Source organism: Pantherophis guttatus, chromosome 1 (genome assembly GCF_059756535.1).
Source record: "Pantherophis guttatus breed Tessera chromosome 1, ASM5975653v1, whole genome shotgun sequence".
NCBI classification, from domain to species: Eukaryota; Metazoa; Chordata; class Lepidosauria; order Squamata; family Colubridae; genus Pantherophis; species Pantherophis guttatus.
This window is the reverse complement of record NC_142063.1, coordinates 326,316,882-326,333,696: the sequence shown is the minus strand read 5'-3', so window position 1 is coordinate 326,333,696 and position 16,815 is coordinate 326,316,882. Positions and strand designations below refer to the sequence as shown.

General features: G+C 40.8%; 1 protein-coding gene across 2 annotated transcripts in view; it reads left to right on the top strand.

The window, feature by feature from the left end:
- LOC117667546 (merlin-like) overlaps positions 1 to 16,815 on the top strand; it is a 38,793-nt gene that overhangs the window by 17,605 nt on the left and 4,373 nt on the right. For both annotated transcript variants that reach the window (XM_034420984.2, XM_034420985.2), the window contains exons 6-16: positions 2,633 to 2,701; positions 3,335 to 3,417; positions 4,627 to 4,702; positions 5,342 to 5,479; positions 5,780 to 5,854; positions 8,207 to 8,320; positions 9,721 to 9,843; positions 10,105 to 10,322; positions 11,940 to 12,045; positions 13,943 to 14,070; positions 14,936 to 15,095. In XM_034420984.2, coding sequence (XP_034276875.1) covers positions 2,633 to 2,701; positions 3,335 to 3,417; positions 4,627 to 4,702; positions 5,342 to 5,479; positions 5,780 to 5,854; positions 8,207 to 8,320; positions 9,721 to 9,843; positions 10,105 to 10,322; positions 11,940 to 12,045; positions 13,943 to 14,070; positions 14,936 to 15,095 — 1,290 coding nt within the window. The remainder of the gene's footprint in view (positions 1 to 2,632; positions 2,702 to 3,334; positions 3,418 to 4,626; positions 4,703 to 5,341; positions 5,480 to 5,779; positions 5,855 to 8,206; positions 8,321 to 9,720; positions 9,844 to 10,104; positions 10,323 to 11,939; positions 12,046 to 13,942; positions 14,071 to 14,935; positions 15,096 to 16,815) is intronic.

The window sequence follows — 16,815 nt, the reverse complement described above, 5'->3', positions numbered from 1 at the left end:
AAATTGAATCAGTCATGTGGGTGACCCATTATATGACCATCACGATTTATGATCTATGGCACAGTCATAAGCTAGGGCCGTGATGGCGAACCTATGGCACACGTGCCATAGGTGGTACACGTAGCCATATAAGTGGGCACGCCAGCTCAGCTCTGGCGCGCAGACTCCTAGAGAGGCTCTGGAGGCTGGGGACGGCAAAAAACATCACTTCCTGTCCCACTGGGAGTTGGGAAATGGGCCATTTCAGGCCTCCGAAGGGCCTCCGAGGGAGTGGAAAAGGCTGTTTTTGCCCTCCCCAGATGCACAAAGAGGATCTGGAGCCACGTGAGAAAGAAAAACTGGCCTACCAGGCCATCGCGTGCCGGGAGCGGGGTTGCGCACACAGGGCGCATGGAATTATGGGTGTGGGCACGCGCGCACCTGAACCTCCCCCCCACTTCCTGGCACGCGATGGCAAAAAGGTTAGCCATCTCTGAGCTAGGATCTACCTGTAAGGTGATAGTTTTTCTTCCCTACTCCTCTTTTTCCTGAATTAAAAATAATTCTGCAGCATGCATTTGAGGAGTTCCTGCATAAAGTCTTGTGGGAAGCTCCCCCTTCTAGAAGAATGAAATATTTTGGGAAATATTAAAAAGGCAGAATATTATATTTCCCTAAAGGAAAACTGGAGAAACATTCTGTCTTAAAGTCAGAAAGCAGGCTCTGTCTTTCTTAATAGCCCCCAGCAGATATTTTGTGCCCATTAAGAAAGATTGGGCCAGTCTATTCAGAAACAAAAGACCTTCACCTCCAGGGATGGGATTAAAAATTTACATTCTCCTCTACCCAAATTCTAAGAACAGGACGTGACCATTTAGGATTAACCCACTACCATTTAGCAGAAGACACAAAACATTGCACAATTTCCTAAGGGCATTTCAGACAGTTGCACAACCCCCCTACCCCCAGCAGTTCAGGACTTGTATAAAATCCTGACACTCATCTAGTAGTTGTTTAACTACTGACCCAGAACTGCTGTTGGTTCTGTTCATCATTAAACTTTCTTTCCAATCAGCCTCCATTTTATTTTATTCCCGGCTTGGACCTGAACCGGATGGATTTTCCTTCCAACAGTCTCTTCTTGACCTTTCCTCTTCCCTAAATCATCCTTCAGAATGTTAAAGGGGGGCAGCTGTAACTGTTTCATCCAATCTTTCTTAGCACTGAACAGAGAGCTGCTATACCCACCCTTACTAGTTACTGGCAGAAATCAACCAGCTTTAGTCCAGAACTGAGGCAGATCAAATGTAAAGAGTGAAAGTTATTTGGAGATGACTGGGATTAAATTGTGGGACTCAGTGACACTACATGTTTATTGATTAATTGGTGAAATTTATACTCTGCCCCAATGTGTTTACAACTCTGGAAGGTTTATGAAATGAATCTATAAGCACAAAAATAAAAACCTGGAAAAACAAACAGCAATCAATAAAAAAACTTTTAAGAACACCATACTCTGTTACCTCCTTTGTTACCCATTCTGACCCAGGATCTTGGGACTCAATTTCAATAGGGCTGATGGTTTGGGGGGTGAAAGCACATAATATTTTGAGATACCTGTGAATTATGATCTATAAAACTGGTTTAATGATCAAGGTATTGTATACATCCAAAAACCTATGCATTATTCAACAACCATAAGGTTTATGGACAATGTGTGAGCCCAGCTTGGATAGTTTGCTTACAAAGTCATACCACTAAACCAGGGGTGAAATGCTCCTGGTTCGGACCGGATCACCCGATCCGGTAGTGATGGTGGCAGGTGGTTCGGAGAACTGATAGCAAAGATCTCTTCTTTGCTATCAGTTCTCAAAAGATCTCAAAAATCTCTTCGGCCGAAGAGATTGTAGAAAAAAATACTTTTAAAAGGCTCTGATGATCCCAGCTGAGCCGCACGATTGTCAGAGGCTTTTTGTTTTTTACTTTTAAAAGCAATGCTTTTAAAAGTAAAAAAAGAGATTGCGCGCCACAGCTGATCACCCCCCTCACACGCTGTTCTACTTATTGTATGCCTCCTTTTGGCGTGCACTGCATGTGCACACCTTGCATTTGGTGCGTGGTGCGCACTGCGCGTGCACAGCCAGCGAATCGGTAGTAAACCGGTTCAGATTTCACCATTGCACTAAACTGTAGTTCTCTCTTTAAGAGGACATTAAGATCTTCTTTTCCTAGTCATTGGTGCTTAAGCTACAGCTGGACCCACTGTAGCTTTACTGTATTGGTGGAATTGACAACAAAATTGAAAATTATGGCACTGGATTCTTCTTGAGCTGTAAACTAGTGTATATTTGGTACTAACTGGTTAAATTTCAAGCATATTTTGTCAGCCTTAAAGGACAGGAAGGTAAAATTCTCAGGAAAATTACTTCTGACAGGTTTTTTTTTTGTTCTTGTGGAATTACAGTGTATACATCATCCTTGTAAAAATCTTTTAGAGCTTTAGCCATTTTTTAGTTGTTATTTTATGATCAAATGATTCAGTGTTTTCTCTCTTTTTTTAAAAAAAGTGTTAATTTAGATCTTATACTATGCTGTCAATTCTTCGTATACAGTCTTTTCCTGTTGACTCGTCTGATACTTCTTTCCCTCACAGTATGGTGACTATGACCCAAATCTGCACAAACCCGGTTTCTTAGCTCCAGAAGAGCTTTTGCCAAAAAGAGTAAGTGTTTTCACACTTTCCTATCCTCCTGGTTATACTCAGATACCCAATATAGCTGAATTAGCCAGATAGGAAGTAAGAGATTTGCATGACTCATAAAACAACTTCTTCCCAAAGACCAGCAATTTCTATTTGCCCTTTTAGGACAGATTTTCCTCTCTTTGTTTTCTAGAGAGAGTGGGAAATTTTAAAATTCTGATGTTCTAAAATAGTTCTCAAGCAACTATTGGAGAATGTGAGTTCTTAGCTATGAAGGGAAGTTTCTCCTTCAAGATTCTCCAGGGAACTCTGGGTCATGAGCTCAAAACTGAGTTATAAAATGACCTTGGTGTTTCCATTCTGGATTAACCTTTTTCCAGATAGAATCCAGACTGCTCTTCACGAAAGGGGAATTATGACAAAATCAAACCGAAGTTAGCAGTGCTGTATTAAGTTGCCAACAAGCTGAAAGGCTTCTGGAAATGGGAGACAGTTTGCTTCTAATCCTGCAGCATTTTAAGTCATATGTAATTCTGCAGGTCCTTCCAAAGCAGAACAGTTTGTTGTACCTGCATGAACAGCCTTCTTGAGGTTTGAAAAATAAATATTTTTGCCATTGTTTTCTTTTTTGTTCTTTACTTTTCTTTTATCTAGGTTCTCCGTCAATATCAGATGACGCCTGACATGTGGGAAGAAAGGATTACTGCCTGTTATGCTGGACATCAGGGAATGGCCAGGTACTGCAGCACCCTTTGCTTGCAACTGTAGTTTGGAAAAAAGAACTCACATCCATTAACACCTATTATGGGGGTGGGGCAATGACACATTTTCTGCCCCTTTCAAATTTGTGTGCAACACTGATGCAAGTTACACTTCTTCCATATTTTTGTGCAACATCATGAAGGAAGGACAAAGGGCAGGATTTCAGTTTCTAGTGGTTGGCATTAGGCTAGAAACCAGGAGACTGTGAGTTCTAGTCCCACCTGTGGCATGAAGGCTGGCTGGGTGACTTTGGGCCAGTCACTCTCTTTCAGCCCAACTCACTTCACAGGGTTGTTGTTGTGGGGAAAATAGAAAGAGGAAGGAGTATTAGGTTCGTTCACAATGTTGAGTTACTTATAAAAATAATAAAAGTAGGATAAAAAAAATAAAGAATAAACCAGGATGTCACAATACACATTTCATGACTTTGACACTCTACCCATATTCATCTATTTTTTCCATAAAACATACTAGAAGCCAATAAGACTTTAGATGAATTCTAAATTCTAATCCTTGAATTCACTCCTTGATACAAAGTTTGATCCAGACAGATGGGAATTCAGAAACTCACATTCTCTCATCACTCTGCTCCTGGTTGTTGATCTCACCTCTAGGCAAGATGGGTGGCATACAGATTTAATAAGCAAACAAATAACTGTAGTTTTGTCAGCACTTCATTTAAAGTGCTGGTTCTAGTCTTTTTAAGACTAAAAGCAACATATCTGCTTAAGAGTAATCTTTTCTGAGAATCTGTCCATCACTGTTTGTGGCCTGCTCTGTCCAAAGCCTTTAGATGTTTTACAGATTGTCCCAAGAGCAGAACCTTTTACATAGCATTACCAGGACTTCAGAATATCCTTCCAGAAAAGGCGTTTTTCAATTGGGGAATCATTCAGCTGAATGTAAAACTTGTCCCAGCATATTTCCAATTTGTTTAGATGTGCTAAGTGAAACTATTTCTATGTCATGGTTGAATTGTCCATCTACTGATGTGATTTTTATAGAGGCTATAGTGCAATTTGTAAACATCTTTGATTAGCAATGGTAATAAAGCTAGGTAAAAGTATTTCACAGTCAGTAAATACAGCCTAGGGGTGATAGTAATAGAGATCAATATGTTTCCTTTATAAAACAAGAACAATCCTTTCCAAGTCTTTTTTAAAATAAATATTCCGTTCTTCTAGATACGAAGCTGAGATGAACTATCTTAAAATAGCACAAGACTTGGAGATGTATGGGGTTAATTATTTTCCAATTGCTGTAAGTATGTGTAATTTTTAATGCATCTGATTCAGATTTTTCTGACAGTCCCAGATAATTTGATTGTAAATCCCTTGTGCCCCAGCAGTATTGCCAGTAAAAAAAAAAGGGTGGGGGGGCTACTATGGGAGTCATTCATAAATTCTGAGTCTCATCAGCATTGCCTATTGGGACCTGGAGCAATTTGCCTGACTTAACCTTCCCAGTTAAAGTCAATGGGGGAATCTTGATTCAGTTAACAACTATGTGATTCACTTAACAATTACAGGGATTCCCTTAATAAACATGGCAAATAAGGTTGCAAAATTGGCTGTGATTCACTTAACAACCACCTTGTTAAGCAATAGAAATTGTGGTCCCCATTGCGGTCATAAGTTAAGGACTATCTGTGCCATGAACCTGGAACTGAAATGTGCATTTTAGGCCAAATTAAGTTGTAATTGGTTGATGTCAGCCAATGAATATATTAACCAATAAAGGAGAATATTTGTAGCCCAGGGTTGAAATGAGGGATCCTTGGTATTCTCTGAAGTAGGTTGTTTTCTTGCAGATATCTCATTACCCAAATGAAATAACATCATCAGTGCTAGTCAGTGCACAAGATGAATATATTGATTTTAACCTTGGACTTCTCCGCAGCAAAAGAAGAATCATACAGACTTCCTGCTTGGGGTAGATGCCAAAGGGATTCATGTCTACAGCATCAATAACCGCTTCTCTCCGAATAAGTCTTTTGAATGGAGCAGCATCCAAAATATTTCTTATTCTGATAAAGAGGTAGGTGGATGTGCCATGGCAGGTCCCCAATCTTTCCGGCCTTGCAAATAGGCTGTGCGATGGTGGCAAAGGGAAGGAGAAGGCATGGTTTTTCATTGCATTTTTGCTACATATTTATGAAAAATATAAAACTGTTTCTTCTGTTATGTCTATTTTTTATTATTTTGTTAGAATGGTTGTTTTTAATGCTATAGAACGTCATTCTTTATATCCATAGGTCTCAAGTGGAAGCAAATTTTGTACATGGACTTAGTATATAATGATCATTTAAAAAAAAAACACCTTCCTTTTTTCTTTCAGCTTACAATTAAGCCCATTGACAAGAAAGCCGAGGTTTTCAAGTTCTTCTCTTCACAGCCTAAAGTCAATAAACTGGTGAGTGCTTTCTTATATAGAAGATTATCTGTGGAGTCCTTGGTACGCTCTGAGCTGGTTTTCTTCATATAGACATTTCATTACCTGACTAGGTAACATCATCAGTGTGAGTGAATGTGGGGTTTGCTTCCTGTTTATGCCCTGCCAGTGTTGGTGGAAATGTGGTTCCCTTCTTTCTGTCCCATTTTTATCCCATTATAAACATGCCGCATTATAATAATGGCCAAAGACAGTGGCCAGTGACCATACCAATCTATGCTCGGTTGGAACAGAGATCATGTGACACTGAATTGCACTGACTGCCTAGACTTTGCTGAATGATTTTATTTTCAGTAATAACAATTAAAGCCATAAATGATTGTGAGGAAGCAAATGGGGGAGTGTTTCCCCCCCATATATTTATTTATTTATTTATTTTATTAAATTTCTATACCGCCCTTCTCCTGAAGGACTCAGGGCGGTGAACAGCCAGAGGATAAAACACAGAGATACAAAATTTAAAATAGATTAAAACAAATTAAATAATTTAGGCTGAATTTTAAAATACCCCATAATTAAACAGATTAAAATTTGTGTTTAAAATTTAAATTTAAAAAGGAGAAGATTTAGGCCAGGCCAGCTTGATGAAATAAAAACATTTTAAGCACGTGACAGAAGGTGCGAAGATCCAGGATCCTCCGTATCTCCGGGGGGAGCTCGTTCCAGATTGTAGGTGCCCCCACAGAGAAGGCTCTCCCCCTAGGGGCCGCCAGTCGACATTGTTTGGCCGACGGCACCCGGAGGAGCCCCTCTCTATGGGAGCGTACTGGCCTGTGGGAGGCTATTGGTGGTAGCAGGCGGTCCCGTAGATAACCATGGAGCCATGGAGCGCTTTAAAAGTGGTAACCAAAACCTTGAAGCGCACTCGGAAGACCACCGGGAGCCAGTGCAGCTCGCGCAGGAGAGGTGTTACATGGGAGCTCCACGTTGCTCCCATCACCACCCGCGCGGCCGCACTCTGCGCCAGTTGGAGCCTCCGAGTGCATCTCAAGGGGAGCCCCATGTAGAGAGTGTTACAATAGTCCAGACGAGAGGTGACGAGGGCATGAGTGACTGTGTGTAGGGAGTCCTGATCTAGAAAGAGACGCAACTGGCAGATCAGGCGAACCTGATGAAAAATCCTCCCGGTCACGGCCGTCAAGTGCTCTTCTAAAGACAGCCGTGAATCCAGGAGGACGCCCAAGTTGCGAGCCCTTTCCGTGGGGGCCAATGATCCACCCCCAATAGTCAGCGATGGCACCAGCTGACTATATCGGGACGTCGGAAACCACAGCCACTCAGTCTTGGATGGGTTGAGCCTGAGCCTGTTCCTCCCCATCCAGATCCGTACAGCCTCCAGGCACCGGGACATCACTTCAATATATACCTATCTATGCATTAAAATATGCAGGGTAAGACTTGGCTCCACTTCCCATAGTTAGGAGAGCCAAATTAGGTGGAGATTTATTTATCTTACAGTGTTTATAGACTGCTCCAGTCAGAACTGCCTTTGAGCAGTATACAGTTCCTATCTCTGCTACATGAACATGAAAACAAAAATGCAAAATCTATAACATGCATTAAATCATATGCATAGAACTGGAAATACACCATAGTCAAACAAAAGGACCAGTGATAGAAAATGCACATTTCTACACTTCTTTCTTGTGGACCCCTTCTGGAATGCCTTTTCCCTGGAGGCCAAGCTGGTGGTGATTTTATCTGGTTTTGATACCAGGTGAAGTCCTGACTTTTAACTCTCATTCAGGACTTAACCTTTACAGTGTAATTATACTCTTTGTCCTTTAAAATCTAAGTCAGTTACCAAGACATGCATATGCTATATGCAAGTTCTGTACGTTCCTTCATCAATCTAGAAACATATCAATTTAGAAACATATATGTGCATCTCTCCATTATAGCAGTCCTAAATGAAAACCATCTTCTGTCAGGTCCAAGCCAAGTATAGATATGGAGGTTATCAATGGACCTTTTAAGGGCATTCAGGAAATAATGAGGATTATCAGAATGGGATGTCATTCCTATAGTACCCTGTTTTTTAATTATTTTCCTGAGACATGTAGGTAGTTGTTGCTGAAAACCAAATCAATCAGAGATGAATTTTAGGTTTACCTGGAGAACTAAAGTGAGTTTCCCTCCTTTCAGAGAGGGTTATTACTACATAGCTGAGTATTATGGAGTAATATGTGAAGAATTGTTGTGTTTATATTCTGGACTTCCTAGACACATCTGATAGACCATTGAAGGAAACAGGATACTGGAGTCCTCTTGGATATTTCCAGGAAGACATTTTCCTTTTCTCATTTCTTGCAGATCATGCAACTCTTCATTGGAAATCACGACTTGTTCATGAGAAGGAGGCGAGTGGATCCCATTGAGATTCAGCAGATGAAAGCTCAAGCCAGAGAGGAGAAAGCAAGAAAGAAGGTGACTCTTAGAGCTGGTTCAAATGCTAAAGGATTTCGCAAAGTTTGAACTCGCTTCCAAGCTGCCTGTGTGACAGACAAGGATCAGATATATATCATTATCATTATAATTTTAATGATTTTTTGCCGCACTATATTGGGTATTAGTCTCACACAAAAGTGGACAACGTACTTGGATCATTGACTAGAAAAAAATAGAATAGAGAATAGAACAGAACGGAAATGAACAGAACAGAACAGAATACTTTATTTGGCCAAGTGTTATTAGATACACAAAGAATTTTTCTTTGATGCAGAAGCTCTCAGTGTACATGCAAAGCAAGAGAGTAATAATAATCATAATAATTATACCAATAAAAGGGGGTAGTAGATAAGATGAGGATAATAATAATTCTACAGCTATACAGAATGGGGGAATATGGACTACTTACACATAAAACAATACTGTGAGGATTAGGTGTTCAGCAGAGAGATGGCACAAGGGGAAAAAACTGTCCCTATGTCTAGTTCCGTGGGGGGAATGTGCATTGAATTATGGATGTGGGCACACACGCGCACAACCCCCCCACTCTCCCTCCGCTTTTGGCACACGATGGCAAAAAGGTTAGCCATCACTGGTCTAGTTGTTTTGATATGTAATACCGTATAGCAGCATCCCAAGGGAAGGAGCTGAAACAGTTTATGTCCAGAATGCGAGGGGTCTGTAGTTATTTTCTCAGCCCTCCTATACAGCACAATATACAGGTCTTCTATGGAAAGTAGGCTGATTGGAAATGTTTTTTCTGCAGTCCTAATTATCCTTTGGAGTCTGTACCTATTATAGTGCTAACTTCCATGTATGGCCCAAACATGCATAAATATTCAATAAAAACATTATAATAAGCTGTTTAACGTTGGTGAAGAAAATCTGAAAGGGCAGTGATATACATTTTTCTTGAGGTAAGTACCTTTTTTTAAAAAAAAGAAAATTTCAAATCAATAGATTTTGATCTATTTTGAATCCCTCTCTCTATATATAAAGGTGAGAAGTTTAATACATAGGTTTTCTTTTTTTTAAAAAAAGTCAGGAACAAAAATTAGAACTTACTCCTTTCTGATTTTGTATTGTATCTGTTGTGCTGTGTTCTGTGCAGATTTGCCTACTCCAGAGAAGTATTCTTGGACAGTAAAAAAAAAAAAATCCCCTCACTACAAATAAATATGAATCTGAAGTTAATTTTTGGCCGATCGATTTGCAAGATGATGGGATAGGGTTTGCAAAGGATAGGTCCCAGCCTCTGGGAGGTTACAGTTGAAAAGTATGTAATATAAGAGGAGGACTGGAAAAACCAGAACAAAGTGAGCCTGGCTGCATTCCGCTGTGCAGTTCTTGCAGAGGTCCAACCTTGTTCATTCCCTCAGATGGAGCACCAGAGGCTGGCCAGGGAGAAGCAACTGCGGGAAGAAGCCGAGCGAGCCAAAGAAGAACTGGAACGACGCCTCTTTGAGGTGGAAGATGAAGCTCGGCAAGCTAATGAGGCACTGGTGAGCATTGCTGTGGTAATGAAGCCTAGTGGTAGGTGATCCAAGGGCTTCTGGTCAATTAATTATCTCTGTTTTGCACCCACTTAAAATTTTTATTTTATTTATTTTTTATTATTTTTTTATGTTACGTTACGTTATGTTATCTTGTTATTATTTTATGTTATTATTTCATTTTTTAAATTGATATGCCATCATCTCACTATCCAGACAGCCTCTGGGCAGCTTACCATAAGAGGTGCTTGTTTTTAAATTCTCCTCCAGCGCCGTTCAGAGGCAGCAGCGGAGTTGTTGGCTGAGAAAGCTCAGATAGCTGAGGAGGAAGCCAAGCTGTTGGCTCAGAACGCTGCCGAAGCAGAGCAGGAGCGCCATCGATTAGAGATGGCGGCCTTGAAAACCGGCGAGGAGAAGCGACTGATGGAGCACAAGATAAGGGAGGCCGAGCTGATTGCCATGAAGCTGGTGAAGGAGTCCGATCGAAGGTGACACTCTGTACTAGAAACTTAGTTGGTGATTCTGCATGTGCTCCCTCGGGTGTTTTCACATGCATAGGTAGTCCTTGATTTATATGATTGGTCACTTACAGCCTACCTGGAAAAAGGGAGTTTTGACTCTCATCCGAAGTTTCAACAGCAGTGTTCTGACCGTGTTTTATGATGGTTTTGCTGAAAACCGGAAATTAATCCCAGTTTTTAGCAAAACCATGCCATAGCAAACAATGGGTTTGCTTAACAACCATGGTATTTGCTTAACAACCACTGCAAAAAAGGTCGTAAAATTGGGTCAGTCACATGACCAATCCATTTTATGACTGTCAGGCTCCCTTATGGTCATATGTCAAGGACCTGCATTTCTGCAAGATGCCTTCAGCACTGGGGTTAATTAGTCCCAAGTACAAGTTAGAAAAAATTTAATATGACCTTCATGAACTTTCATAGGTATAAAAACTAGAAGGGATGTAATGGCTCACTGGCTAAGATGCTGAGTTTGTTGATCAGAAAGGTCGGCGTTCGAATCCCTAGTGCCGCGTAATGGAGTGAGCTCCCGTTACTTGTCCCAGCTTCTGCCAACCTAGCAGTTCCAAAGCATGTAAAAATGCATAGAAAAATAGGGACCACCTTTGGTGGGAAGGTATCAGCGTTCCGTGCGCCTTTGGCGTTTAGTCAAGCTGGCCACATGACCACGGAGACGTCTTCGGACAGCACTGGCTCTTTGGCTTAGAAACGGAGATGAGCACCGCCCTCTAGAGTCGGGAACGACTAGCACATATATGCGAGGGGAACCTTTACCTTTATAAAACCTAAGTGCTGGGTTCTGATGGAATCACAAGGCAGAAAGTCAGGCCTGGAAGAGGAAGGGCTGGGGACCAATCCTTGGAGTTTATCCAGGGATGAATTATACAGTAAAGGAAAATATAACTTTGTGGGAGAAAGCAGAGGCAAACCATTTCTCTCTTGCTGCCCAGAAAACTCCATGGATGTGCTTGTGAAGTCATCAAGAATCAGTTTTTTTTATTTGTGACACATTTTGACTTTTTGGACTGTATCCTGCTGGCATTCTGGTTCCTGAATGTTAGAGGGATTTTTGGCAGTGTAAGCAGCAAAAGTGCATGCTTATATAAAGAAAGTAATTTTGCAATTATATTTAAAGGAGCACTTACACTTGTTTTTAATTGCAGTTATCATGAAACTGCATATTTAAGTTACAAATTAAAATTTTAAGCAATAGTATTTAAATCTACACGTTTTAAATAGTTTTAAAATTGCATATGAATGTGGAAACAAAAATGAATAATTACCTCTTTTCTACTAATCTTCCAATTATTTTCTTAATGATTATGATTGTAATCTTTCTGTGTGTAGAAAAAAAAATCAGGAATTAAGATGGTGAGATCTTTAATAAACTGAGGCTTAGCAGTTACCATGGTTACCTGATACCATGGATTCTCTTAGGTATTGCTTTTGAGCCATGAGGCAGCCACAGAAATCTCATCTATTATCAAAGTTGATTGAAGCCTATTGTGCTTTCAGGGCCTTAGTTAAGGACTGTCTTTGAGAAATATGGATTGATTTGCTTATGATGATAATTTGGCTTGGCAGGGCCAAAGAAGCTGAGCATTTAAAACATGACCTGCAGGAAGCCAGAGAAGCTGAAGACAAAGCAAAGCAAAAGCTTCAAGATGTCAGCAAGTTTAACTCTCCTCCTGTAAGTTTTTTTTTTAAAAAATACATGATTGCTTCAGAGATAGAATAACAACAATGATTTAATTGATCCCTAGGTAAAGGATAAACCTGCAATAGGTAGACTCTCTTTCCATCCACTAAAGTTGCCTGGAAGGCAGAGAATCATGGGGAATGTAGTATTCCATTAAAAATATCTCAACATCTTTTTCAACTAGAATAATGAGGCATCTTTTGAGGAAGGACTGATTAAAAAGGAAAATATTGAGTACTTGGTGTTCTCTGAGTTTGGTTGTTTGCTTGCAGACGTCTTATTACCCAACTAAGTAATATCAATATGGTATTGATGTTACTTCAGGGATGAAATGCTACCGGTTCAGGCGAATCGGTAGTAAAAAAAGCTACCAGTTCGTCTGAACTGGTATTTCTGACAACCGGCTGCGCTGTGCGATTTACATTCACTAAAAAGCAGGAAATCCTGCTTTCTAGCGCATCTAAATCGCTTGGCACAGCTGTTCCCCCCCTCGCTGTTCTACTTACCTTCAAACGGCTCCTTTTTCCATGTGAAGCACGGGTTTGGTGAGCACTGTGTATGCACGTGCACACAGTGTGCGTTTGGCACGCACTATGCATGCATACATGCATTATGTATTTGGCGTGCAGCGTGCATGCGCAAGCAGCAAACCGGTGGCAACCTGCGGAGGATTTCACCACTGTGTTACTTGCAATGTGGTTAGCTAGTTGGGTAATGAAATATTTGCAAGCAGACAACCAAGTTTAGAGAGAATAAAAAACTCCATAGTTCATTCCTGAGCTACAGATATTATCTTCTATTAAAAAGAGAAATATTTGAAGTTGCTGAACATAGAAGGGTAAAATGACTATAGAGCCTGATAGTACAGTGGACTAAAGCACTGTTATTAACATCTGCTGCTTGCAATTACTGCAAATTCAAATCTTACCAGGCTAAAGGTTGACTCAGCCTTCCATCCTTTCAAAGGTAGGTAAAATGAGGACCCAGATTGTGGGGGCAATAAACTGATCTTGTATAAATATACAAAAGTATGAAGGCTATTGCTTAATGCATTGTAAGCCGCCCTGAGTCTCCGGAGAAGGGCGGCATATAAATTAAAGCAAAAAAAAAAAAATGATACATCCCATTACATTGTGTTTGTAACTGATGCTTTCAGGGTAGACAATTTGTTAATCTCAGGCAAACTGAGGAGTCTGTACTAGAGCCGTGATGGAGAACCTATGGCACATGTGCCACAGGTGGCACGTGGAACTATATCTGTGGGCATGCGAGCGTTGCCCTAGCACAGCTCCAGCGTGGATGCACGCACCAGTCAGCTGATTTTTGGGCCTTCCGGAAGTCGGGAAATGGACTGTTTCCGGCCTCCAGAGGGCCACCGGGTGGGGAGGAGGCTGTTTTTGCCCTCCCCAAGCTCCTAGAAAGCATCTGGAGCATGGGAAGGGTGAAAATGGGCCTTCTGGTCCCACCGGAAGTCAGGAAATGGACTTCCTAGAAAGCCTCTGGAGCCTGGGGAGGGCCAAAAATGGGCCTACCGTGCCATCACATGCCAAAAGCAGGGGGAGCGCGGAGGAGAGGGTTGCGTGCGCATGAACAGTGGGGCATTGAATTATGGGTGTGGGTACGTGCGCGCATGACCCCCCCACGCGCTCTCCCCGCTTTTGGCACACGGCGACAAAAAGGTTAGCCATCACTATACTAGAGCCAATCCACACAACTTCCAGTCAGATCTGTGCTTGGCTTTAATTACGCCACCCAGTGGTGTGTGATTTTCTGTAACATTTTTTGCATAAATCCACAGTTGCATAGCACAATCTTATGTCTTCAAAATCTATCCCTAAACAATATAAGATTCAACATGATAGCTTTTTGTTTTTGTGGTCTTTTCTAGCATACTGTCAAGTGTACTTCGTCTCCACCTGCTGACACGAGGGATACCAGTAGTGACAAAGGATTTGTAAAAATGGATTTAAGAGACATTGATCTGAAGAGGCTTTCCTTGGAGATAGAGAGAGAGAGGTAGGATTGTCTTCCTGTAGTTGAAATAAGGCCAGGCAGATTCCAGATTCAGAATATTGGTGGATGAAATGTTGTGCCAGAATGGAATTCTTCACACTTTGTACCTTTATTCAGAAACTTCTTTTGCTTCATGTTATATATTGGCATTAGGTATTTCTCTTCAGCATAGAAATCATATTCCCAATGCTAGAAATATTAGACCCCTTACTAGTTTCTGCACATCTATATGAACTCAATGATCTCTCGCCATCAGAACAGAAGCTTTGCTTAAAATAGACCAAGCTGAGGTAAAAGGGATCTTTTGGACTTTTTATCTGAAATCTGAGCAAAGGCTACTTCAGGAATAGTAGAATTTCTTTCTTTGCTACATATGGGACAATTCATTTGCATAAATTGAGGGCTATGCAGCATAAATCTTCCCCTGTTCAAAGCAAGGATGGTGTGTCCTTTTTATGATTTGATAATCAGAGGCCATGGATTTAGTAACATCATCTGTGAAAACTCAAAATCTGAGTCCAAAAAGGAGTGCAAACACTGCATCTAAAACATACTTTGTTTGCTAGATTATGAGTATACAACTTTTTTTACCTGTAAGATCCACACAGGTTATCCATCAGTAGTTTGGGAGCCTCAAGTTTGAGCACTTCTTATCCTAAATCAGAGTATTCAATTTGGGTATTGTATTTGGAACCACATGTGTAAGCTACAGCTTAGTTAGGCTGATCCATTAGATTTTCAGATCCTGAAATCTGTTCTCTTATAGTGCCAGGTACTAGTTCTGGATCAGGTACTGTTTTAATTATGTTCACAGCCCATTTGATTATCTCTGCTTTGTTTACTTTTTTGTTTTGTCTGTGCTTCCCAGGTTAGACTACCTAGATAAGAGTAGAAAGTTTGAAGATCGGCTAAAAGAACTGAAGACTGAAATCCATGCTCTCAAACATGAAGAGAAACACGCTGGGTTTCTTTCACATTGGAACATAATCCTTGACTCTTTGGACCATTCATCAGAAAAGGAATACAAGGTTCCCATACAGTCAAGCATTTCTTACTTAAATTTCTAACAAATGCATACAAAAACCTCATTTTAGCACTCTTTCAACAGTCAACCAGAGGTGTCTTCCTGGCACTTGCAAGCTTGGTTTAAAAACAGTGACTTTTCTTACTAATTTGTCCCTGGATCCAGGGGTGAAATGCTACCAGTTCGGGCGAACCAGTAGTAAAAAGCTACTGGTTCATCTGAATTGGTATTTCTGACGATCAGCTATGCCACGCGATTTATATTCACTAGAAAGCAGGAAATCTTGCTTTCTAGTGAATCTAAATCACGCAGCACAGCTGTTACCCCCCTCGCTGTTGTACTTAAAAGGCTCCTTTTTCTGTGCAAAGTGCATGTTTGGTGCGCACTGCGCACACATGCACGCAGCATGCATTTGGTGCACACTGCACATACGCATGCAGCGTGCATCTGTGATACACTGCGCACGTGCATGCATGCAGCGTGCGTGTTATACACTGCATGCACATGTGCAGCATGTTTGGCACGCACTGGTCATGCGTGCATCTGGCATGCACTACACATGTGCGGGCAGCAAACCGGTGGCAACCGGCAGAGGATTTCACCATTGCCTTGATCTATGGCCGAAATATTTAGGACTGTCATAATGATGCCAGTGATTAAGACTATGGACAATAAAAACTGACAATAGGAATGGGTTTCACCTTTATTGAATGAAATTAATAAATATAGTCAAATAAGCTTCAATACTTGAATACATTTTTAAAAGTGTAAAAACTGCTGATGGTATGTAGCGTTAGAAAAAGCTTTCTTTTTTGAGTGACTACCTCTTTTCTCATATGGAGGGAAGCAAACCATCTTAAAAACAAATTGGTCTTAGTCGTATATAGATTAAGAAAGATTTTACCAACTAACCAAACTGCTTTGACCTAAAGTACTTTAACTGAGTACAGTAGAAGTTGTTTTCTACCAGATTAAGGGTTTTGAAATTGTCTGTCTTATTCTGTATTAGCCAATTGCAGCTTTTCAGGTTCTGCTGAAGGAGGCTTTCTCAATCCCTGTATCTGATCTTTGAAGCAAGAAAGACCAGGCACTGAACTTGATAGTCTTGTGTATTTTAGCAGGAACACCAATAAAGGATCAAAACAAGGCAGAGCCTGTGTTGCATATCTTCCTGCTTGCATATGCTCCATTCTTATTTTCTTTGTCCTTAACCTTAAGCAAAATCCCCTAAGCTCTGGGAGACCCCCACAGGATGTTTTTCTTGTTGTCACCACTAAATTATTTTCTGATTTAGAAATTCTTTTCCTCCTTTGTTTTCATATGTCTAAGGTAATGTGGCTAAGTGAAATATGGGGAAGACACAGGATAACATTTAAACAGCTCTTCCCAACAAATGGACTTTTATTAATATATATTTTAAAATGATTTCCAAATAGTACCAGATATATACCCAACCCTGTCTTCCTGAGTAATGGAGGTTCCCCTAGTCTAGGATTCTGAGTCTCTCTCCCATACTTGTCCTTTTACCCACACTGCACAAATCCTGCTTCCCATTTCCTCCTCCTTCTGAAATACATAAATTTGGAGGTGGAGCTTTCATTGTCATGTCTTGAGTGGCAGTTCCACCACCCAATCATCCCAACTTGTGAAATTAATCTTCTACATTCTTCTCCTGCTCCTGAATCTTTAAGTAACTACCCTTTCAGGGAAAATGACTAATAGTA